This window comes from Remersonia thermophila, chromosome 2 (assembly GCF_042764415.1).
Source record: "Remersonia thermophila strain ATCC 22073 chromosome 2, whole genome shotgun sequence".
NCBI classification, from domain to species: domain Eukaryota; kingdom Fungi; phylum Ascomycota; class Sordariomycetes; order Sordariales; family Chaetomiaceae; genus Remersonia; species Remersonia thermophila.
In genome coordinates this window covers 689,908-712,680 of record NC_092218.1, presented here as the reverse complement: position 1 = coordinate 712,680, position 22,773 = coordinate 689,908, and the positions used below count along the sequence as shown (strand labels likewise).

The following is a 22,773-nucleotide window of genomic DNA, read 5'->3' as shown; positions in this document are numbered from 1 at the left end:
GGCCATTGGCGGCCATTGGCGGCCATTGGCGGCCTTTTGCGGACCCACTCACACGCGATCCGTCCCCGAGCTGCAACCCAAAAAAGCTTTGGGAGACGAAACGTGGGCGGCGGCCAAAATTTCGCGTCTTTCGCAGCTTTGTCCCTTGTCCAACCCACCGACAGCAGCAACCTCAACCGCAGGGCGTCCAAAGGGGGCGCCATCATCCCCATCACATCTCATCTCCCGTCCACCAACTCCCCGAGACCCGTCCCCCCGAGCGTCAAACAAGCCCGATCCATTTCCGGCCCGACCCATCTCGAAAAGAAACTCCGGTCCCGTCGACTCGTCTGCGCTCCAAGGGCGAGAACGGGCTCCTTGTCGCCTTGTTTCTTGTGCAGCCACACCCCCTTTGTCGCCCACCTTCACCACCTTCACCACCACCACCATCACCACCATCACCACCATGGCGCCGCTCATCTTGCACAACGTGCCCGACGAAGAGCTCTACGTGGGCGACGACGGGGTCCAGCGCCCCTATGCCATGGTGTTCCCGCAGTACGTTCCGCCTTGACGACCTCGTGCCGTCGGTCGCATACCTGCCTCCCTTGCATGCATTCCCTCCCGGCTTTCCTTCTCTGGCCGACCTGCTAACAAAGGCGGCTCGCGCGGCAGACAAGACGGGTCGCACCGCTCAAGAAAGATGGTCCACGAGACGGGCGCCTTTGGCAAGTCGACGCGCCGAACAAAGGCCAGGACGGCCACGCCAGCCAAGCGCGAAGACCCTACCCTCGCCGCCGCCGACAAGGTGTTTAGCAGCTGGCTTGCCAGCCAGGCTCCCACCGCGCCGGCGACCACCAACCCGGCCCCGCCGCCGCAACGACGGTCGGGCCTGATCCCGGCGTCGGCCTCGGCCCCGAACCTCGGCCAGCAGCAAGAAGAAGCCAACGCGCAGCCTGGCCAGACGCGCTTCCAGAAGCACCAGCAGCCACAGCAACAGCAGCAGCAGCAGCAGCAGCAGCAGCAGCAGCAGCCTACCGAGGTGATCCTGCGCGGCTACCGCTCGGTCGACCAGCAGTACGCCGCCGTCAACCACTACGAGCAGCTCGCCGGTCGGATATGCGAAGACTACCCGCGCGAGCCGCCCCTCGAGAGCCGGCGGTACCGGTCGGAGCTGCGCGACCCGGCCTTCACGCAGCGCCGCGCCCTGACCCCCGAGGAGCGCGCCAAGGTCAACCGCGCCCACAGCGGCGAGCACTGGGTCAAGGTGACGTTCGAGTCGGCCGACGCCGCCGACGCCGCCCTCTTCGCCTCGCCCCAGCAGATCCTCGGCCACCTCGTCTACGCCGAGCCGTACCACGGCGTCCCGCCGACCCGCGACGAGCCCGTCCCCGACCCGTCCATCGCCGCCGTCTCGAGCGCGCGATACCCGCGCCCGCGCAGGCCGTTGAGGCATTCCCGGACGGATTCGTGGCTGCAGCTGCAGCAGGGGGGCAACGGCGATGCCTCGCCTCCGCTCTCCCGGACGTCCACCTCGCTGACGGCCGACACCATGACGGCGGGCTCCACGAGCGTCGACACGTCCAACGCCCTCGCGGGGCGCCTGGTGCCCTCGCCGCCCCACGGCTCCGAGCAGCCGCAGCAGCAACAACAAGAGCAGGCGGCGCCCCCGGCCAACGACGAGTTCTGCCGCGCCATCCCGACGGTACGCAAGGCTAAGCTCCTGCCCGTCGAGCAGGCGCTGCTGCCCGCCCCTTCGCTGGCCCAGCGCATCGCCAACTTCATCCCGTTCCTGCGCTGGTTCAACGGCGCCATGATCGGCAGCGAAGTGCCGCGCACCGACGCGGGCGAGTTCGACTGGGCGCGTGCCAGCTTGTACTGGAAGCTCATGTGGTGGCTGGACTTTTTGCTGGGGTTGTTTGGCGGCGAGATTCGGGAGGTTGAGAAGGAGGACTAAATACACCCAAGCTCTGGAGGAATAATAGGGGTTGGAAGGGGGTCGCAGAGGGTAGGGTAGGCGGAGCAGGGGGGAGACGTTTCGGGTGAAGGGTGTATTCCAACAAACCTGTGTATTTCGAGTTGGGCATTCGGATCACGGCGGTGGGTTTGCGCAGCGGGCGGCATATGGCACATGGCGTTAATCAAGGCTTTTTTTTTGTTTTTTGTTGGATCTGTCCATGCACACACAACACGCACAAGTCCCGATAGAGACGCTGGTGTCATCCCCTGCGTGCATGGGTTCGCTTCTTGGGCCTTGGATGGAATCTCAGATCGGAGCAAAAAGATTGATACGAGATGTTGGTGATGGCGACACAACTTTTCTTGCTTCGTTGGTGTTTTCTTTTCAAATGTCCATGTCAAAATCTATCTTGCACCAAACTCGACAAACAGATCTCTTCTGCACCGGCGAAACCAAACAAAGGGTCTTGCTGCTGCCCATCCCCATCTCGTACCAGATCTGACAAAAAGAAAAAAGAAAAAAAAAAAAAAAAGAAGGAAAAAAAAAACGCACATCGACACTTGGACGCTTGAAAAAAAGGAGTCCTGCTCGTCTCCGTCTCCGTCTCCGTCATGCCCCCCCATCCGACACCGCTCCAAAAGAAACCCGCTCCGTTTCCCTCTCTCTCATCCCAACCAAATCACATCATCATCATCGTCGTCGTCGTCGTCGTCATCGTCGGCTTCCGGAGGCTCCGGATCCCCACGCAGCGTTTCCGTGTCCGAGAGATCCTCCGCCATTTCCGCATCCCTTCCGGCGCGCTCCGCCGCCGCCGCCTCCTGATCCAGCCTCTGCATCGTTGCGCGCAACCGTGCCGATATCCTGCGGGAACCCAGACAGACGACCCCGTTCCCGTAGTCGTGCTCTTCCCGCGACGCCACGCCGCCGACCCCCTCCTCTTCCTCCTCCTCCTCCTCGCTCTCCGGGTCCAAGGCGACAACGTCTCGAGACGCCGGCCCGAGCGGCGCCGCCGGATCGAGGCCGTCCTGCTTCAGGAGCCAGCCGATGAGGTGCTTGTACAGCAGCTTCACGACCGACGGCGCAAAGGCGTTGCCGATCTGCTTCTTGACGGAGCCGCCCTCGAACCGGTGCCACCGGGGGAACCCCTGGAGCACGGCGTACTCGAGGAGGGTAAAGTCGCGCGCGCCGCTCCAGTGGTAGTTGTGGCCGCCGTGCGTCGTGATGGTCTTGGCCAGCCGGGTCGGGTCCCACGGGGGGCGGGGCACGTCGAAGCGCGCGCGGCGGACGTCGTGCAGCGGGTGGTCGTAGTCGTCGGCGATGCCGCGGAGGGCGGCCTGGGGCGTGGTCCAGGGGAGCAGCCCGCCGGCGCCGCCCTTGCTGTGCGTCGTCGCCGGGAACGGCGCGAGCCGCTCGCCCGGCGCCGCGCCGATCATGAGGAGCCGCCGGCGCAGCTGCGGCACGCCAAAGTTGGCCAGCGGCACCGCCGTCCACCGCACCGAGTACCCGAGCCGCGTGAAGCCGCCCACAAGGGCGTTGAAGAAGTCGCCGAACCGCGGCGCCAGGATCCCAAACGTCTGCTCCACCGTGAACGCCCGCGGCCGGATCTTGTCGACCAGGTGGGTGCACGAGAAGAGCGCCGCCATGTTGGCCTCGTCGTCCTTGCCCGCGACGGTGTGGGCCGGCGACCAGAACTGGCACGGCGGCGACAGGTGCAGCAGGTCCACGCGGGGATGGCTGTCGAGGTTGATGAAGTCGGCCACGTCCATGTCGTAGACGCGCGTCCCCGGGAAGTTGCTCCGGAGGGACGCGACCGCGGGCGCCCAGCGATCCACCGCGAACACGAGCTTGGCGCCCGCCCGCTCCATGCCTCGCGACGCGCCGCCCCCGCCGGCGAAGACGTCGCCGGCCGTGTAGCGCTGGCCGGGGCGCCGCCGCGGCCGGCCTCGTCGGCGTCGGGCCGCCCCCCGGGATCCGCGCGCCGGGGGCCGTGGGGGCCGTGAGGGTCGTGCGAGCCGCCGGGCACCTTGCCGCCGCGCCAGCGGGCGAGCTTCCGGCGGTCCGCGACCCGGAACCCCGCGTCCGCCTCGCCCTCGGCGACGGCGACCAGGGCCCACTCGTAGGGCTTGTCGCTCGCCCCGTGGTACGACACCTCAAACACGTACCGGCACACGAGCGGGCCGTTCTCTTCGACCCACCGATGCCCCCGGCGCGCGTAGTCGCGCGGGTCGAACCGGTGCGCCGGGAACGGCGCGTTCGTGATGCGGACCTCGCGCGCGCAGAGCGCCTCGCGCGCCGGCACCTCGACGGCGATCAGCCGCTCCTCCCGGGGACGGCGGTCCCAGGAGCGCGTCTCGGCGACGAGCGCGACCTCGTTGAGCTTGGTGGGCAGCATGCCGCCGAGCTCGCGCGTGCGCGCGAAGCCGAGCCCGCGGAGGAGGACGTCCGGGCCGTCCCGAGGCCGAAAGACGGACGTGATGCGCAGGTACCGGACGTTGTAGGGGCCGTGGGGGTGGGCCAGCTCGACGTCGAGGCCTCGGCGGGCGACGAGGCCGTTGGGCAGGCGGTGCTCCGTGAGCTCCGTGCCCCCGCCGTGCGCCGCGCTGGCCTGCCCGGCCGCCGCCGACGCCTCGCCTTCGCCCGTGAGGTCGATGACCTCGCCGACGGCGTCCTCCAGGATCTCTTCGATTTCTTCAATGCTGGAGCCTCGCCGGGCGGCCCATTCCGCCAGCTGCTGGGCCCCGCGGCGCTGCCTGGTGTGCAAGAGCTCGTCGTCCTGGTCGTCGTCCAGGGGGATGGGGTTTTGAGAAGATCCCATCATTGTTTTTTTTTTTTTTTCCGGCCTCGCAGACGAGCTGGGATGGCCTGACAAGAATGCAGCGTGGAACTTTCGTAGAGCGCCGGGCAGCGCAGAGAGGAATGGGTTGGTCGGGGGGGAAATATGTGAGGAAGGACAAGAAAAAAGGGAAAAGGGGATGGCAATGAAAAAAAAAAAAAAAAAAGGCAACATATGCGGGAATCTCACAGGTTAACCAACGGATTTCAATGCTGGAAAGCCTCTATTTATAAGGGTTGGAAACCTCATGGTGAGGGGTTCGGGGTCCTGGAGAAGAGGAAGGCAACGAAGTAGCCAGGCGTTTGAGACTCAACCATGCCTGAGAAAAAAGACATCATGGATGAGCCGTGGTGGTAGATTCTCCAAGGAAAAAAACCAGTCAAGGCAAAAAGGAAGACGGCCATTTGCAATCATGTAGATAGCAAGGACTCCTGCGTGAAGGCATAGCTCAACGCTCGAATGAACAAGAATGGCCCTGCGGCTTTGATGGGATTGAATGGCGTGGATGGGCAGAACAAAGCGAGTTGTGTCCATCCTAGGGCGTGTTGGTTAGTACAGCGACTTACGGTCGGTGGTGAATCCAGACATGGTTGTACACATAGCTGGCATCGTTCTATGCTTTCAGAGCACGATGGCCTACGCCAGAAAACAAAACGAATCACAGACCAGAGTGAGCTCCATCCGTCCTAACGAACTGGCATTCATTCTTTCGGGTATTCGTCATTTCTTAGGCTTTTGTTGAGGGAGAGTGTGTAGGTTGATTAAGCTCATTGATAACAACTAGGTGCAGGGTTGATCTGCAGCCAACTGGTTGATTCAGGGGTACATCTCGATTGTCAACAAAGGATGTGGTTGAAGCGGTAACCAGGGTTAGGGTGTGTTGGGAGGTCAGATCCACCATGCGACAATTTTTGCCGTGATCCCCGAGAAACAAACCATCATCTTTCTTCTTTCCTACTGCATCGTCTTTCATCATGTATGTAGACATGAAGCGTCCTATTCCGGAGGATGGTCTTCGTTGATGTTGCGAGGTAAGGACTTTTTTTTTCTCCCCTTTCTACGCTCCCCTGCTCTTTATCATGATGACTTGTAATCGACAAAACCTTGACTGCCGAGCTTTGTCAGTGAGGAGAAACATTACGTATCTGATCCTGTTGTCTTCCGCACAAACACCATGCAAGTTTTGATCAATTGGAATCATGGCTGACCAAGAGCCATGGCAGTGTTTCGCATCCGGTTTGTCCAAGTATTTGCCAACACGTGGGGGAGTAGGAGGTTTGGGGCCTCGCTGAAGTCCTACAAGTTGTCGGTTATCGAACCTGCAAGACAGCGCACCGACTCTGCCTCGAAGGGCTTGGCTCTGCTTGTACACCACCACCACTACTACCGCCATCACCACCACCATCACCACCTGGGGACTCCATTTGACATGTACGGTAGTAAATCAATACACAATGTTGTTCCCAGTCCATAGCCACGTGGATACCGGGGCAGCTTGCCTCCTATAAGAGATGTGCGCGCGGATGCCTCTTTCCATGTTTGATGCCCACCTGCTGTTCGACGGCAGTCAGGAAGCGGGTAGCAGCTTCCCAACTCACAGCCTTCAGGGGCAGGCCACTCCTTCCCCAACCTAAGCTTTCCCGGCTCCCGTCCCCAGGGATGCGACGGGATTCGCTGGGTTGCCCAAGGGAACCTCGAAGTCCAAAGAAGCAATTTTGGGGTTCCTCTTCTGATGCTCCCACTCCCGTCACCGTATGGACGGACCTCTTGGAGTTCCCGTCCAGGGTTGGCTTCCCAACTCAACATTCCCCTCGCCGTGACTCGGTCATGCTGTTATCGATACACCTCACCCTTCACCACAACCATTGGGATTCTCCTTTCTTAGATACCCGGTCAGGCAACACGGAAGAGCATCGTCTCAACTTTCCGGTTGGCTCTGGCACTCCATCAGCCCATTGTCAAAAAAGCAGGAGCACGTGCTCTCCCTCACCATCCAACCTCTTAACGAGGGCCCTGGGTTCCAGGAACCTTGCCTCAGCCTCTCCTTCAGCCTCTCCTTCAGCCTTCCCCTTCTCCCCTAGACATCGATCGGCTTCCTGGACCTTGGATCCCCTGTCCTGCACTCTTTTCCAAGACACTTCCGGCCCAGCCCTCCAGAATGTTGACTCGCTCGGTGGCGAGAAGGCTTCAAGCAGCCAACGGATCGGCCGATTCCGCAACCAAGATACCTTCTAAGAGTGTCAACGCGGTCCTCGTTGCCGACGTGAAGGCTATCCCCAGCGGGAAAGCTGATGCGGCTCCTCCTGAGCACGCCGAAGCCGAGAGCACAGAACATGGTCGCGTTGCAGCTCACGTCTCAACAGGAGCGGATGCCCATCAACCGACCGAAAAGACCGCCTCTGCTCCCGCAAAGCGGAAGCGCGGGGAAAAACAGACCCTGCCGATCAAAGGGGGCTGGGTCCTGCCTCACGGCCTGGGTGTTCAGGCCACGTCCAACCCGGAGGCTTTCGGCCCTCTGGAAGATGAACCTCCCAGCCGGACTTTTCCAGATCCCGGGTCCTCCCAGGCAGCCCTATCAAGCAGGAAGTCTCGCGCAGCCCCCGGGGCCCCAAGGGCAAAGAAGGCATCCAGCTCGGCGACGCAGCGCCGCATTGTCCTGCGCGTCACGAAACTCGGAGCTCAGGATGATGCGGGCCCTTCAAAGAAGCACGCCCCCGGCATCAAGGTGGAGGAAGATGACGATGACGAGGATGGGCAACCTCCCAAACGCCAAAGGACAACCGTTGTCAAGGCCGAGCCAGCCGGATCCAAGGTCGCCACGGTGGAAGAGGGCGCGATGGTCGACAGCAAGACGACCCAGCTGATCGGCATCAAACAAGGGGAAGCCAACGGCTCGGCCGAGGCCAAGCCAAAGCTCTTGATCATCAAGGGGATTCAGGTGGCCGATAGGGCGGTGACCAAGCTGGAAACCTGCGACAAGATCATGGTGGACGCGAGCCGGATTCTCAACCCCGACTACAGGATCATGGTGAAGCGAGGCAAGGAAAACCCCTACGGCCTGACGCCCGGATACTCGCCGTATCCCTACCGACGCGTTCCGACGCCCGAGGCCTGCGAAGAGGTCTACCGCATCCTGACGGAGATGCACGGTGAAGTGCCGCGGCCCCCGACCATGCCTGCAGCGTCCCTCGCGATGGCCGGTTGCGGGGAGGTTCCTTGCGTTCTCGATGCCCTCCTGAGAACGCTCATCAGCGGCAACACCCTCATGGACAGAGCCGACGCGGCCGTCAGAAACCTCATTCAGCGCTACGGTCTCCGCGAGGGCGGCGCGGGGGCGGGGAGCATCAGCTGGGACAAGGTCCGGCTGTCTTCGCATCAAGAGCTGGCCGACGCCATCAAGATTGCTGGAAACGGCCCGAAGCGCGCCCGCCACATCAAACAGATTCTCGACAGGGTCTACGAAGAGAACATGGCCGCCTACAAAGCAGCGGAAGCCGAGGCCGCCGCAAGGGGGGAGGCCCTGCCGGCTCCCAGCTTCCCGAACCTCGACCACGTGCGCGGCATGACCAAGGACGAGGCGATGGCCAAGCTTGTGAGCTATCCGGGCATCGGCATCAAGACGGCAGCCTGCGTTGCGCTGTTTTGTCTCCAGATGCCTTGCTTCGCCGTGGACACGCACGTCCACAAGTTCTGCCGCTGGCTGGGCTGGGTTCCCGCGAACGCGGACCCCGACAACTGCTTCCGGCACGGCGACTTCATGGTGCCAGATCACCTCAAGTACAGCCTCCATCAGCTGTTTATCCGCCACGGCAAGACGTGCTTCAAGTGCAAGAAGGCTACCAAACCGGGAACCAAGGAGTGGAAAGACGCTCCCGACTGTCCCCTGGAGCATCTTCTCGACCGGAGCAAGGACGAAGCGAAGTCGGCCAAGCCCAGCAAGCCGAGGCGGCTCAAGAAGAAACCAGAAGAAGAAGAAGAAGAAGAAGAGGAGGAGGAGGAGGAGGAAGAGGTTGCGGAGGACGACGATGGTGATGATGGCGACTATGCCGAGTAGAGCGGGTAGTTGCTGAAGGAGCAAGAGCATCTTTTATAAGATACCATGGCCATGGCTGGGAGGGAAGGTATTTTGCTTCCAAAGGGATTTGTGCTCGAAAACAGGGAACACGCACATCTACTTAGACACACGCACACGCACACACATGACCCATTTCATTTGCTGAGGAGAGGAAGCTTAGAATAGGCGGTTGCAGAGACCATGAGCAATCACCAAAGACGGCTCACCCAAACGGCACACCGGTTCATGGGTTCATGGCGATGGCGACGGACGGTTCGTTGACGGCCTGGCTGGTCCCCACTTTTTGCCCTGAAGTGCCCCCACAAAGAAGCGACGCGCGCTCGGGCACGTTCGGCGACGCATCTTTCGCGACTTGCCCGCCAAGGCCCGTTTCGTCCGTCTGCCTGCCTCCAACCTCTTAAAGAGGTCGGCTTCCTCCCTTCACCTCCCAAGGTTGCTGGGCTTCCAGGACTTCCGGGCGACTGGAATCCGTGCCATTCTTGCTTGCGCCTTTCCCTCCGGCGTCCCGACCATCGCCTAGAGCCTGATTCTTCCCATCTGCGCTGGCCGCGCCCATCGAACCGACCGGCTGTCCCTTCAAACGCTCCCTCCTCCCAGTCTCTTTCCACCTCTGATTCTTCCTCGAAACCCGGCGATTCTGTCTCAGACACATCGTCTTCCTGCAGCGTCCCACCAATTGCCCTCCGGGAGATAATGCCACGCCGTCACCCGGCTCCCCACCGAGACCTACCTCGATTCCTCCAGCCCGGCCTGTTACCGAAAAGCTGAAGCCACCATCGCCGTTTGCCGCGACCGACACCATGGAGAACAACGCCCTTCTTCAGCAGGCGGTGGACTGGCACCAGGCCTTCGAGGACCGCCCGCCCGACGCCCATCTCTGCTGTCCCAGGGTGGACGAAGACGACATGGCCAACTACGACGAACCCGACGAACCGGAAGAGGAGGCGTCGGTGGCCGACAAGGCCAAGCGCATCAAGGCGTTCGAGGAGCGCTTTCACAACGCCTACAACCTGAGCATCCTCATGGGCCTCGGGAAGGAGACCGCCGGCCCTTGGCTCGACAACTGGAAAGAAGCCGTCGAGTCGTGCCTCACGAGGTGCGATTCCTGCGTCAGGAACTGGCACCGGCAGCGCGAGCAGTACCTGAGCCAGCTGTAAGCGTTCCCTTTTTTTTTTTTTTTTTTTTGTGGCGCCCGGCCCCCCGGCCTTCCGCGTCCGCATCGGATGCTGACTTGCGTTCTCTTCGCGCCGCAGGCCTTTCGAAAGGGAGCAGGTCGAGTACATGCGCATGAAGCTTGCCGAGTTCGACAAGGAGAGAATCAGCGCCGGCCTCAAGCGGGCTCGCGCCATCCTCGAGGAGCATGGCCCCATGAACACGGCAAAGCTGGTCGAGCGCGACATGCCCGCCGTCCTGGCCCTCTTCGAAGCCCTTTGCAGCATCGAGTACCTCGCCCAGCCCGAGAACCGCGAAGACTTCAACTACGTTTTCGAAAAGACGCAGCAAAAGAAGCCCCTGCGGATGCAGGGCGGCATCATCCCGACCATGACCTACTTCCTCTTCGACGACGATTCCGCCTCGTCGCCGTACAGACGCAAGTTCGCCGAGGGGGCCTGGGAGAAGAAACCCCCGGGCTCCCTGACGGACCAGGAATGGGACTGGGCCATCTGCCCCATCTTGACCACGGCGATCCAGCGGGTGTCGTTGGCCCGGGGGATGCCGTCGCCGGATCGCATCTGCCGGTTCTGGAACGCCTTCTCCTACCTCCTTCGGTCCCTGAGCGAGAAGCAAATCATCAACGCCCTGCGGGCCATGGAGGTGTCCCCGAGCGTGTACATGCTGGCGATCGAGCACCTCGCCACCGACTCGGACGAGGCCCTGGCGGTCGTCCTCAACAGCATCCGCGCCCTCATGGAGAAGTCCCCAAGCGCCTTTTGGGCGGCGCTTGTCCCGGCCACCCCGAGCCACCTCGTCGAGGAGGTCATCAAGAGCCCCGCGCTTCGCCGCTTTCTCAACAAGTCGCTGATGCTGGATATGATGGTCGAGCAAGGGAAGAATAACGTTCCGTCCCTGGCCGCGTTCGCGAGGTCCTTGATCCGCTCGCTGCCGTCCCTGCAGCGGTCCGACGTGTGCGAGTCTCTCCTGCGCTACCTCTTCGACACCCTCCGGAGGGACCCCAACGTCGACCGGGCCGCCCAGGCGACGTGCACCCTCGCGGGCCTGGTCGCCCTCAGCGAATCGCTCGATGGCTACCTTCATCAGCAGGTTGCCTTCGACACCGGCACCGCCCTCATCATGGTGAACCAGCTCATCAACCGCGTGGTGCAGTACGGCGACGTCATCAAGACCGCCGCGGGCCTCAAGCCCGAGGACACCTTCAACGTCGGCATCTCCGACACCGCCATGGCCATCATCCATTCGGCGCTCGCGCTGGACGCCCGAGCCACCGAGATCGAGTGGGAGGCGCTCATCGCCGAGACCCCCGTCCAGGATGCCGTCAAGAGGGACTCGGGAGGGCTGTGGGAGTCCTTCCTCGAGATGCTTTGGTACAACCAGCTCGGGCACATGAACCTGGCCAAGGCCATGCTCATGGCGACCCTGCGCCTCCGCAGCATCGAGAGGTTCATCCCCAAGCGGAAAGAGCAGCTCAAGCTGGAGCAGCACAAGTTCAACCAGCGATACCAGCAGCAGACGGCCGCCGTCGGCAAGATGCTCAACCGGCTGTCCGACTTCAAGCAGGAGGACCTGGCCAAGTTCTGCTCGGAGCGCCAGAGCCTCACCATCCATCCCATCGTGTCGTCGCTGATCCACGGCGAAGACCCCATCCGCGAGGCGGGCTTCGAGCTGCTCAAGGCCATCACGGACGAGTACTCGCCCTCCGAGGCCGTGACCAAGATGCTGGAGAGGTACTTCGCGCCGTTCCTCGACGCCTTCACCGAGGCGGTCAGCAAGGTGACGGCGGCGCAGGACGACAGCAGCCCCTGGAGCCACATGCTCCCGATCCTCAAGTGCAGCGAGCTCGTCCTGAACGGCCTCTGCGATCCTTCGGCCGGCCAGCTGCGGCGTAGGACGCTCACCCCCGAGGAGCACTTCGCGGTCAAGCGCTGGTGGGAGTGCGCCTGGCGCACCGTCGAGCACTCGTTCCGCATGATGCGCAAGTGGCACGAAAAGGTCGACAAGAAGATCATGGAGGACTTTTGCCGCGACGTCATGGAGCTGGCCAACAAGCTGTTCGCGCAGGACGGCGTCATGGCCTCGGCGCTCAGCCAGCACAGCACCGACGACGCCGGCGCCAACGGGGAGGCCGCGTCCAAGGAAGCCATGAAGATCGTCTTGGAGCCGCCCCGGAAGTACTCCTTCTCCCTCACCGACATGCTCCAGCTGCGCGACAAGTACCTCATCGCCGGCATCATCGAGGTGATCAAGAAGCTGCTTGCCCGCCTGGACCAGAACGGCATGGCCCTCCCGCCCAAGACGGTCGCTCATCTCATGAACATGCTGAAGAAGAGGCATCTCTCCACCGGCCGCCATGACTACGTCCAAAAGACCAACATGACGGACGAGCAGCGGATCGAGCTCCTCAAGGCCCTCGGCGAAGACGCCGTCATCGAGGAGCAGTTCATGGGCGGCGCGAAACCCGGCCTGAAGGAGGCCAAGGAGAGGGACCGCGCCATGCGCCAGAGCACCCTCGATTTCTCCAAGGCGTCTTGGGGGGGGCTCGGAGCGCCGGCCAAGACCCGGGCGCCCGAGGCCGCGCCCGCCGCCGACAAGAAGGCGGGATCGGCCCTGCAGGCGAAGCTCGGGCTGGAGGCCGCCAAGCCGCAGCAGCAGCCGGCCAAGCTGAGCCCGCAGGCCATCGCCGCCCAGCAAATGTCGATCAAGGAAGCCCGGGCGAGGGAGAAGGCCGAAAAGGCCAAGCGCGACGCCGAGGCCATCGCCAAAGCGAGGGCCTTGCGTGCTCCTCCCAAGACGGTCCCGGGGGAAGGCTCCGGCCTGCAGGGCATCGCCGGCGTCCGAGGCAAGGACCACGCGCCGGCGGTCAAGGACGAGATCATGGTCGGCTCGTCTTCCGAGGACGGCTCGGACGACGACTCGGACGAGGACGAGCGCATCGCGCTCAAGGCCAAGGAGAAGACCAAGGGCCTCAACGAGGCCGAGCGCCGGCGGCTGCTCATGCTCGCCGAGAAGCGCGGCCCCGTCAAGAAGATGAAGCTCCAGAGGTCGGCCAAGGACATGCGCGCGCGTCTGATCCCGCCCATGGACGTGCTGCACCAGGCCATCCTGGAGTGGGACATCTTCTACGAAGGGAACGACCCGCCCAACGGCTACCGCTGCGACCGCGTCTCCGACACCTACCCGGACCCTCAGAGCTACAAGCAGACCTTCTTCCCCTTGCTCATCAACGAGGCCTGGCGATCGTTCGTCACGGCCAAGGACGAGGCCACGTCCAGGCCGTTTGGGATCAAGGTGATCAGCCGCATGACGGTCGACAAGTTCATGGAGGTCACGGCGTCGGTGCCCGCGCCGGTCAGCAAAGACCGGGGGCTGGCCGAGGGCGATATCGTCATCATCTCCAAGGGCGAGGACCCGCTCGGCCAGCCCCAAGAGCTGCACTGCCTGTCGCGCATCTGGAAGACCACGTACAAGAAGGACACGGTCGAGGTCGTCTACCGCCTCAACGCCAAGGGCAACCAGATCCTGCCGGTGCTGCTCCCCGGGGCCGAGTTCCACGTCGTCAAGATCACCAACATGACGACCATCGAGCGCGAGTACGCGGCCCTGGAGAGCCTGCAGTACTACGACCTCATGGACGAGGTTCTCAAGGCCCAGCCCTCTCCCATGCTGACCTTTGGCGACGAGGCCGTCCGGGGGGTGATGGACAACTATCATCTCAACCCCGGCCAGGCCCGTGCGATCCTCAACGCCAAGGAGAACGACGGCTTCACCCTCGTCCAGGGCCCCCCCGGAACGGGCAAGACCAAAACCATCGTTGCCATGGTCGGCTGCCTCCTGACCGGCGTCCTCAAGCCGTCCGCCGGCGCCGTCGCGCTCGCCCGGCCCGCGGCCGCCTCCGCCTCGGCGGGCCAGGCTCCGGCGAAGAAGCTGCTGGTGTGCGCGCCTAGCAACGCCGCCGTGGACGAGCTGGTGCTCCGTCTGAAGAGCGGCGTCAAAACGATGAACGGCACGTTCCACAAGATCGAGGTGCTGCGCCTGGGCCGCAGCGACGCCATCAACGCCGCGGTCAAGGACGTCACCCTCGACGAGCTGGTCAAGGCGCGCATGGACGCCGAGATCAACAACATCACCGGCCCGAGCGACCGCGAGAAGCTGCATCAGGAGGCCGGGCAGCTCAAGGAGAAGATTGCCGAGCTGCGGCCCCAGCTCGAGGCGGCGCGCGCGAGCGAGAACCGCAACTTCGCCATGAAGCTGCAGCGCGAGTTCGACGAGCTGAAGCGCCGGCAGGCGCACATTGGCGCGCAGATCGACGCCAGCAAGGCCAGCGGCAACACGTTCGCGCGCGAGGTGGAGATCAAGCGCCGGCAGATCCAGCAGGAGATCCTCGACAAGGCGCAGGTCCTGTGCGCCACGCTGAGCGGCAGCGGCCACGAGATGTTCAAGAACCTGAACGTCGAGTTCGAGACGGTCATCATCGACGAGGCGGCGCAGTGCGTGGAGCTGAGCGCCCTGATCCCCCTCAAGTACGGCTGCTCCAAGTGCATCCTCGTCGGCGATCCCAAGCAGCTTCCGCCCACCGTCCTGTCGCAGTCGGCCGCGAGGTACGGCTACGACCAGAGCTTGTTCGTGCGCATGCAAAAGAACCACGCCAAGGACGTGCACCTCCTCGACATGCAGTACCGCATGCACCCGGAAATCAGCAAGTTCCCCAGCCGGGAGTTCTACGAAGGCCTGCTCCAGGACGGCGCCGACATGGGCAAGCTGCGCACGCAGCCATGGCACCAGAGCGAGCTGCTCGGCCCCTACCGCTTCTTCGACGTCAAGGGCTCGCAGGAGCGAGGCCCCAAGAACCAGTCGCTGGTCAACGAAGAGGAGCTCAAGGTCGCCATGCAGCTGTATCGCCGGTTCCGCACCGACTACGCCAAGGCGGACCTCAAGGGCAAGATCGGCATCATCACCCCCTACAAGGCTCAGCTGCTGCGGCTTCGGCAGCGGTTCGCCGAGAAGTTTGGCGAGAACATCACGGAGGAGATCGAGTTCAACACGACCGACGCCTTCCAGGGTCGCGAGTGCGAAATCATCATCTTTTCTTGCGTCCGCGCCAGCCCGACGGGCGGCATCGGCTTCATGACGGACATTCGCCGCATGAACGTCGGTCTCACGCGTGCCAAGTCGTCGCTGTGGATCCTCGGCGACTCCCGCGCCCTCGTGCAGGGCGAGTTCTGGGCCAAGCTCATCGAGGATGCCAAGCGGCGCGACCGCTACACGAGCGGCAACATCCTCTCGCTGCTCAGCCAGCCCGGCCGCAAGGCCCTGCCGGCATCGCCCGCCCCGCAGCCAACGGACGAGGACGCGGTCATGCAAGATGCCCCCGCGGTCTCGGCGGGCAAAGCCGCCGCGCCTGCGCAGCAACAGGGATCGGGCCCGGCGCATTCGTACCCCCCCGACGAGACGGCCGTGCCGCCGACGCTGCCGTACCGCGGAGAGGGCATCGGCGGCATCAACGAACGGGGCGAGGTGGTCTCGATGATGCCCAGGGCCGGCGGCGCGCCCATCATCCAGTCAACCGCGGGACCTGCGGGCAAGAAGAGGAAAGGCGATGGCGAGGACGGCCAAGCCAACCCCAAGAAGGTCAGCCGACTGCGCGACGACGACAATGCTTAGGCCCTCTCCAAGGAGGATGACCATCAAGAGCTTCTGCTGACGCTAACACCCCTCGCCAGATGCAGCACGGGCCGGACAAACATCTGAACAAGCCTCCGGCCTCGGCCAAGCCCCTCAAACACCTGAAGCCGCCGGTCGATCCGTCGGCGATGCAGGTTCTCGGCCTGGCCCCCCCGGAACGGGCGCCGCCGCAGCCGAATCCCCCGCCGCAGAACCGACCGCCGCACGGCGGCCCCCGGCCGAACCAGGGCCCTAACCAGCCAAGGGTGAGTGGGTTCGAACCGAACGGGTGCTGCGCCACGCCTCTACGGTGTGCTGACTGTTGCTTGCACAGGGTCCTATGGTGGTGCCCAAGCGCGGCGCGCCGGATCCGTTCATCCGACGGAAACCGGGCAAGCGTTGATGATGTGCGTATTCAGTGTGTGTGTGTGTGTGTGTGTGTGTGTGTATGTGTGCGCGACTCCTTAGTGCCTGGTATCTTACCGAGGCCGTGTTGGATTGCGTCTTTGTTTTGTTTGTTTGTACAGCATAGAACAGCGGGCGAAGGGTCACGGTGGAATCATGGGGGCGGGGGTTGGGAGGAGATACATTCCCAGGGATGGTTTGCAACCTCGGTTTTCTGCGTTCTTTTTTGCTTTTTTTTTTTTTCACTTTCGCCTTGTTTTTCCCCTTTACTCTCTGGCGTGTTGGCCGATGGACACAAGACCCAACGATCATAGGACACATACACACACACGCAGAGAGAGAGAGAGAGGGAGGGAGGGAAGGAGGGAGAGGGATTCGTCCAGTCAACTACAGACAGACGGACGCAGCTCGAGTGATCACAGCTTTCAAAGGGGAGGGGAGGGGAGGGTCCCAACATATGGGAGCGATCAAGCAGCGTCGCAGGACGCATTCGAGCGGAGGGAGGGCTGGGAGGGCCATCTGGTGGCAGATCTACTCCCCAAACCGTCCGGCCACGTGAAGTGCATGCACCACCATCACCACCACCACCATCATCATCATCAGCAACCCCAACGGCCGGCTTCCCCCCTCCTCCCCTCCCCACTCCCGGTCGTTCGGCCTGGTGCTTCACCTCGATGGTCTCGTCGCCTTGAACAGACGATCTAGCGGAGGTGCGACGATCGATCCCACCGAGGTCCCCTCCTGGTAGATGGAAAAAACGAAGCATTCGTTCGGTGCTCAGGCCGAAGCCATAATATGCCTGGAGCTCATCCCCCCGGGGCGAGATGACAATCTCGGAAACAACAAAGAGGTGTGGGGGGGGGGGGGGGGGGGGGGGGAAGGTGTGTTCTCATTATCCCTTTCCCACCCATACCACCCACCCATACCACCTACCCATACCACCCAGCTCTCGTAGCCAGGCGCGTCGGATGGAGCCCGATCATCTGCCGTGGTGATGATGAAACATGTCGGCTCGCTCTCGCGCACCGCGTCGGGTTCCGGCATCTTCGCACGCGAGCCCATGGTTGTCGTCGATGCTGTGGCACCCGGGTAGCTAATAGCTAGTTGGTTATCCTGCTGCTGCCGGGGTTTCTCTCCTGTTGTGTCCCCAACGAAAGATGCGTTTACGCAGTAGATGGAGGATGCGGTATGACAATGTCACCCTTCAACCCCATCCGAAGCCCACCCCCCCTCTTCCCGTCGAATGCAAGGTACCCGCGCGCACCCCGTGTCACGGGAACGAACGAATCAAGCAGAGTTCGATTGCGGTTCGATTGCGAGAAGAAATGAGCCAGGTACACCTAGGTGGCGAGCGCAGAATACGCTGGGATCGATGCGCTGGAGTCGCCCGCGTCAACCGTCCAGCCAAGCTTCGCAAGACAAAAAACCCATCTAATACCGAAATATGTACATTGGCAAACCGTAACATAACCCTGGCAACCATGACAAACACGTTGCCTTGATGAAACCGAAAATATATCCAATCCGAACCAAGCCATATCCCCCCGGCATCGACAATGAAAAGAGACCCCGAACCTCCCCCTTCAAGCACATCCCATATCACCCAGCGCTCACCACCCGCCAATGTGGATATCACACATACCCGACCCCGTCATCACAACCTTTTCATTACGACCGACTCTTGGATGGTTGGTCCGAACAAGCAAGAAACCAAGAAGTAGAGTGTATCTCACAAGAACCCACCAACCGTGCCGCCCCGACGTCTAAAACATGGCGAAGGACAAACGGAAGAAAAAAAAAGGCCTTCGCCACCGAAACACCCGCGCGGCCCAATCGTGAAAGGAAAACAAGAGAGAACTGCGGCGAAAAGAGGGATCGAAGCATTCGCGTCATGTCCTAGGGCCGTACTAAGGCCCCCGGGCCGAGGGACCGCGGTTGGTCGGAAGCTGAAAATCCGGATTCGAGTCGAGGATCATGTTGGCGTTGTTGTTCACGGGACGCCTGGGGATGGGGGTGTTTCCGTAGCTAGGACCACCTGGGGGGTTCCAGCGAGGGTTGACGCCGCGTTGCGAGACCGAGGTGAAGTTGGACTGCTCAGAAGGGGCCGGGCTGCGGGAGCCGCGGGGTGGCATATCCTCGTAGGGCATCGTGGGCGGGGAAGGACCCGAAGTCGGGGCGGTTGGTATCCGGGTCGGAGATGGCTCGGCGAAGCGGGGGTCCACGTCCTCGTAGTACTCGCCGGGGGCCACGGCCGATTGCTGAGGCGGAGCAGCCGGAAGCTCCACAGGCCCCGGAGCGTTGTTCAGCGGCGAGCGGATTCGCGGTGAGCTCCTGCCGGGCGTTTGATTCCACGCTTGCCTCGGCGGGACGTACGTGTTCCTGCCAATGGGGTCAGCCCATGGGTTATGAAAAGAGGAGGGAAAAAAAAAAGGGGCTACCTACTCGTCCTCAGCATACCTGCTGCCATCGCTCATTTGCCGCTCCGGAGCCGCGGCCCTGGCCTGCTGCAGCGCCAGCATGCCCGCAACATCCGAGTCGCTATCGCGGATGTTGAATTGGCCGGGACGCGTCGAGGCGCCATCCATCTCAACGGCCTGGCCCCGAGGAGGGATGCCGTCATCGATGCCGGGAAGAGGCGGAGGGGACTCGGCGCGAGGAAGGTCCTCCTCCCTGCTTGGAGCGTAGGTGTCATAACCGCCGGACGACACGTTGGACGTGGACTGGTTATTCATGTAACCCGGACCGGAGGACTGGGGCCCGTAGGGCCCAGGCGGACCGTAGGGTCCAGGAGGACCCCTCGTATCGTAGGGGCCTGGGCCTCCTCCTCCTCCTCCTCCTGGGTAGCCCGAGGGAGGTCCTCCCCGTCCTCGCATGGGGGGGCCATAGCCTCGCGGAGGCGGGCCGTAACCTCCTCCTCTGGCACCCGGGGGGCCGTAGCCTCCACGGCCTCCGGGCGGCGGGCCATAACCACCACCGCGACCTCCGGGCGGTGGGCCATAGCCGTTGTAACCGCCTCTTCCAGGGCCGGGGTAACCGCCGCGTCCATTGTAACCGCCCCTCGGCGGAGAGCCGACGCGACCCGTCGGGCTCCTCATCGGATAGCCGTCCTGGGGAGGCAAGGGATTCCCGTACGGGTCGCGGCCGCCGGGGGAAGCCGACATGGAGCGGGGCGGAACGGCATCGGGGGCGACGCTTGGGTCGTTGACGTAGGTGGACTGGTCCGGGGTGAAGGTGCCGGGGGAGCGGTTCGTGGGGCTCCTGGCCGTGAGCGGGATCCGCTCGTCGCTGATCTGATCGTCCTTGTTGTCGAAGGAGGGGAACTCGGGCAGGGCGTCGGGCGGGCCGTTGGCGCCGCTGATCATGGGGAGGGTGGGCTGGGGGTCCGAGGGCGCATTGGGAGGGGCGGAGGCGGCCGCGGCCAGCTGAGCGGCGGCCTGGCGCCTGTAGTAGTTCTCGCCGCTCATCTCGGCATTCTCGGCGATGCGCTTCAGCCTGGCTTTCCGGCTGACGATGGTCCTCCTCATGGCGCAAGAGACGAGGCCGCTGAGGGCCACCAGGATGGTGGCGGCCAGGACGGCGTAGGAACCCCATGCGAGGTGGGGCACGAACAGCAGGACGTCGACGAGGAAGCTCAGGAGGGTGGCGAGGAAGTTGAGGATGCCGACCAGGAAGAGGATCAAGAGGTAGCGGGCCGAGTGGGAGGGGCTGTGGAAGTGGGCGATGACGGCCAGGACGAACATGATGAGGGTCAGCAAGGCGGCGACCGGGTGGACGATGAGGAGGGACGACAGGGTGGAGCGCGTCGACGAGGGAAGGTTGAAGGCATTTTCATGAAGAGGGCCTAGGCCATGGACGTGTCAACATCAGCGCCTTGGAGCGTTTGCGCCAGCGCGCAAGAAGAGAGCGAGCGAGCGAGCAAGAGAGAGAGAGAGAGAGAGAGGAGCGGGGGAGGCGCCACTCACGGACATCGTAGCCGATCTCGATTTTGGTGCAGCCATTGGGGTCGCAGTAGCCAAAGACGCCAAACTTGATGCCCTCCCAGTCGCCCAAGGGGATAAGGCTGATGATGGGGGCCGACAGGACCGACAGCATGAGCAGGGCGAATGCTGCCAGGAGCATAATCGACAGCGGCGTCGCGGGGCGCAACATGGCGGCGGTGGATCACCGGGGAGGACCGCCCGGCTCGGGGACACGGTTGGGAGGTTGCCAAGAAGAGAGAAGAAGCCAGCGTCGTCCAGACGCGGCCGAAGAGGGGGGGAGGGGGGAGGGAGAAGCGCCGATGCGGTGAAGCGCTGTGTGGTGTTGTGTGAAAACTTGTAAACGATCAAGTCGCGTCAGGGTTCTCAAACCATGCGAGGCGCATGGAGGGACGTACGACGACGACGACGTTGTCGAAGTGCCGCGGCTAACATGGGCAAACGTAACAAAAAAGTCAAAAAGGATGGCTGGCGGGTGGATGCCGTGGTGGATTGAACGAGCGATGGAGATGAATTGACAGCACCGCAGTGAGCGTTACGTGAGCACGTTTGGTCTCCCCCAAGTCAGCAACGTATCTCAAGAGAGCCGTCGCAGTCTCGAGTCGCGAACTTGGTCCATGGTCGAAAACAACAGCGAAAAAAAAAAAAAAGAGACAGGTCCAATCAATTGGCGACAGCTGGGGTCACACAAGAAAACAACAAAAAAAAAAAAAAAAAGAAAACAAGACGTCGTCCGTCGTCGGGTGGTGAGGTGATGAAGGACGGAATGGGGAGGCATGAGAACGGGGGGAAGAGTGGAATGAATCAAAGTGGAAAGTGGGAAGCGGGCAGGGGGGGCCCCCGGGGGTGGGGGGGGGGGGGGTGGTTCCCTTTCCTGCAAAGCGGGAGCAGTGGGGACCCGTGGAGAACCGTTCCTGCTTGGCTTCGGTTGGGAGGCCGGGGAGCGGGAAGGGGGGAACCATTCGCTGGGCCAGGCTCCCATGGCGTGGGGATGCAGCGAAATCCCACCAAGCAACCAACCGGCCAATCATGGGTCGGCGCCATGATGCGCGCGTCCTCGCAACCTGGAACCTGGGGTCCAGAGGGTCGGAATGGGGGAAACCCACAACAAGAAACGCCTAGCGCAGCAAACACTTGGGCTTGGGTATGGACCCCGACAGCAGGCGTCTTCTTGCTGTCAATGCCGGCAACCGATGTAGGTATGGTTGGCTCAGCCCACGGCATGCCTTGACGCGCAGGTACTGCGTACTGCGTACTACTGCGTAAGGTAGATGGATGCTCGGATGGGCTGGGGCTTGGTGGCGGACGCGTGCGTCGACCCTCGGGCCATGCTGCCTCGCATGGCGCAGTCAAAAAACAAGGGCCAAACGAGATTGAGCGAACCGGACCCGAGGTAGCCTAAAAGAGCCTTCGGAATCCTCTCCCGTCGTTCCCATCGGCCACCCGCACCGCGCTGCACCCCGCCTGGCAAAAAGGCTCGCACATCCCATCCCCAGCGCGGGTCGGCCTTCCTGGCGGTCCTGGTCCCATCATGCACCAGGGCCCGGCAGGGGACAGCGTTGCCTCACCATTCCCTGGCAGCGACCCCAGGCTGGCCAAAGGTGGGTTTCGTCTCGCTGCCCGGTAGCCAGGCAGTGAATTCGTTACCCGGCGTTGTTGCAGCACCGCCCGCCCTGCTGTGCGACGCATACCGAGCCAATGGATGCAGCCAGAGACGTCCAGACCCTGTTTCTCTGCGGTTGTGCGAAACAGATCGCGCGGCTCTCCATGATGGCGGCATCCCTTCGCGAGCCGCGTTACCAGCCCGGTAGTGTACCAACTAACTTAGTATCATACACAGTAGGTCAGGTACCATGAGCATCCTGGGCCTTCCCATGGGTTGCCTTGGGGTACCCAACCACAGATCGCGATCGTACGTACTGTGTACTGTGTACTGCTATACTATATACTGCGTATACTACAGCAGTACGCAGTTTGTGCATGCTTGGTCCTTGGCAGTGAGACACCCTTGTGTTGCTGTCCACCACGCAAGCGCTAGGTATCCCTTGCTGGTGGTGGGGGCCGTCTCAGTCTGACGTTTGGCGTTCCAGGCGCCGGCCTGCTTCAGATCGAGGGTGCCGCCCGATCCGGTCGCAGAGGAAATGATGGGGCGTATTGGAGCTGCGGCAGCTGTCCCCAGAGTATGGTAGATAAGATTTGGTGGACTGAAGTCATGCACGCGCTTTTCTTTTCTTTTTTTTTTTTTTTTTTTTTTTTGGGGGGGGGGGGGGGGGGGGCAGAGCTGTTTGTCGAAGAGATGCTTCACCACAACGACAAGTACTGTGTACGCAGTACGTAATTACTGCGCACATCACGTACGAGTAAAAGTGAGTACAATGTACTATACCTACACAGTACAACAACAGCCAATGCTGCATCCCAATGGGCCCTGACTTTTTTTTTTTGGTTCTATTGTTGTTTTGTTGTTGTTGTTGTGGTGGTGGTGGTTTCGAATGGATCGACCAAGAGGTAGTGAGAAAGGCACATGCATACATAGGTAGGTACATTACCGTGTACACGTATAGTAAGCCTACATGTGGTAAAACGATTCCATAGACACTCAGCGCTGCCAGCAGGCGATCCCGCTGATCTGACCTGCTAAAACTATAGTACTATACTATAGGTACCCCGTAAACTCATGACGACGGGGTGACGCGCAAGACCGAGT

General features: G+C 62.3%; 6 protein-coding genes across 6 annotated transcripts; 4 read left to right on the top strand and 2 right to left on the bottom strand.

Annotated features, from left to right (window-relative positions):
* Positions 1 to 445: 445 nt before the first annotated feature.
* Positions 446 to 1,936, top strand: VTJ83DRAFT_1649 (uncharacterized protein; the record flags this gene model as incomplete). The annotated part of the gene is made up of 2 exons (XM_071007831.1): positions 446 to 537; positions 655 to 1,936. The coding sequence occupies 2 exons, from the start codon at positions 446 to 448 to the stop codon at positions 1,934 to 1,936; spliced, it is 1,374 nt and encodes a 457-aa protein (XP_070868189.1).
* A 668-nt stretch (positions 1,937 to 2,604) lies between these two features.
* On the bottom strand, positions 2,605 to 4,946 carry VTJ83DRAFT_1648 (uncharacterized protein; the record flags this gene model as incomplete). Its single annotated transcript, XM_071007830.1, has 2 exons — positions 2,605 to 3,855; positions 3,963 to 4,946. 2 exons carry the CDS (start codon positions 4,944 to 4,946, stop codon positions 2,605 to 2,607), a joined length of 2,235 nt encoding a protein of 744 aa, XP_070868188.1.
* An 847-nt stretch (positions 4,947 to 5,793) lies between these two features.
* On the top strand, positions 5,794 to 6,246 carry VTJ83DRAFT_1647 (uncharacterized protein; the record flags this gene model as incomplete). Its single annotated transcript, XM_071007829.1, has 2 exons — positions 5,794 to 5,803; positions 5,996 to 6,246. 2 exons carry the CDS (start codon positions 5,794 to 5,796, stop codon positions 6,244 to 6,246), a joined length of 261 nt encoding a protein of 86 aa, XP_070868187.1.
* A 684-nt stretch (positions 6,247 to 6,930) lies between these two features.
* VTJ83DRAFT_1646 (uncharacterized protein) lies at positions 6,931 to 8,826 on the top strand (the record flags this gene model as incomplete). Its single annotated transcript, XM_071007828.1, has 1 exon — positions 6,931 to 8,826. The coding sequence occupies one exon, from the start codon at positions 6,931 to 6,933 to the stop codon at positions 8,824 to 8,826; it is 1,896 nt and encodes a 631-aa protein (XP_070868186.1).
* Positions 8,827 to 9,647: 821 nt separating this feature from the next.
* Positions 9,648 to 16,087, top strand: VTJ83DRAFT_1645 (uncharacterized protein; the record flags this gene model as incomplete). Its single annotated transcript, XM_071007827.1, has 4 exons — positions 9,648 to 10,000; positions 10,101 to 15,651; positions 15,744 to 15,950; positions 16,019 to 16,087. The coding sequence occupies 4 exons, from the start codon at positions 9,648 to 9,650 to the stop codon at positions 16,085 to 16,087; spliced, it is 6,180 nt and encodes a 2,059-aa protein (XP_070868185.1).
* A 1,909-nt stretch (positions 16,088 to 17,996) lies between these two features.
* On the bottom strand, positions 17,997 to 20,238 carry VTJ83DRAFT_1644 (uncharacterized protein; the record flags this gene model as incomplete). The annotated part of the gene is made up of 3 exons (XM_071007826.1): positions 17,997 to 18,468; positions 18,532 to 19,930; positions 20,052 to 20,238. 3 exons carry the CDS (start codon positions 20,236 to 20,238, stop codon positions 17,997 to 17,999), a joined length of 2,058 nt encoding a protein of 685 aa, XP_070868184.1.
* Positions 20,239 to 22,773: the final 2,535 nt, after the last annotated feature.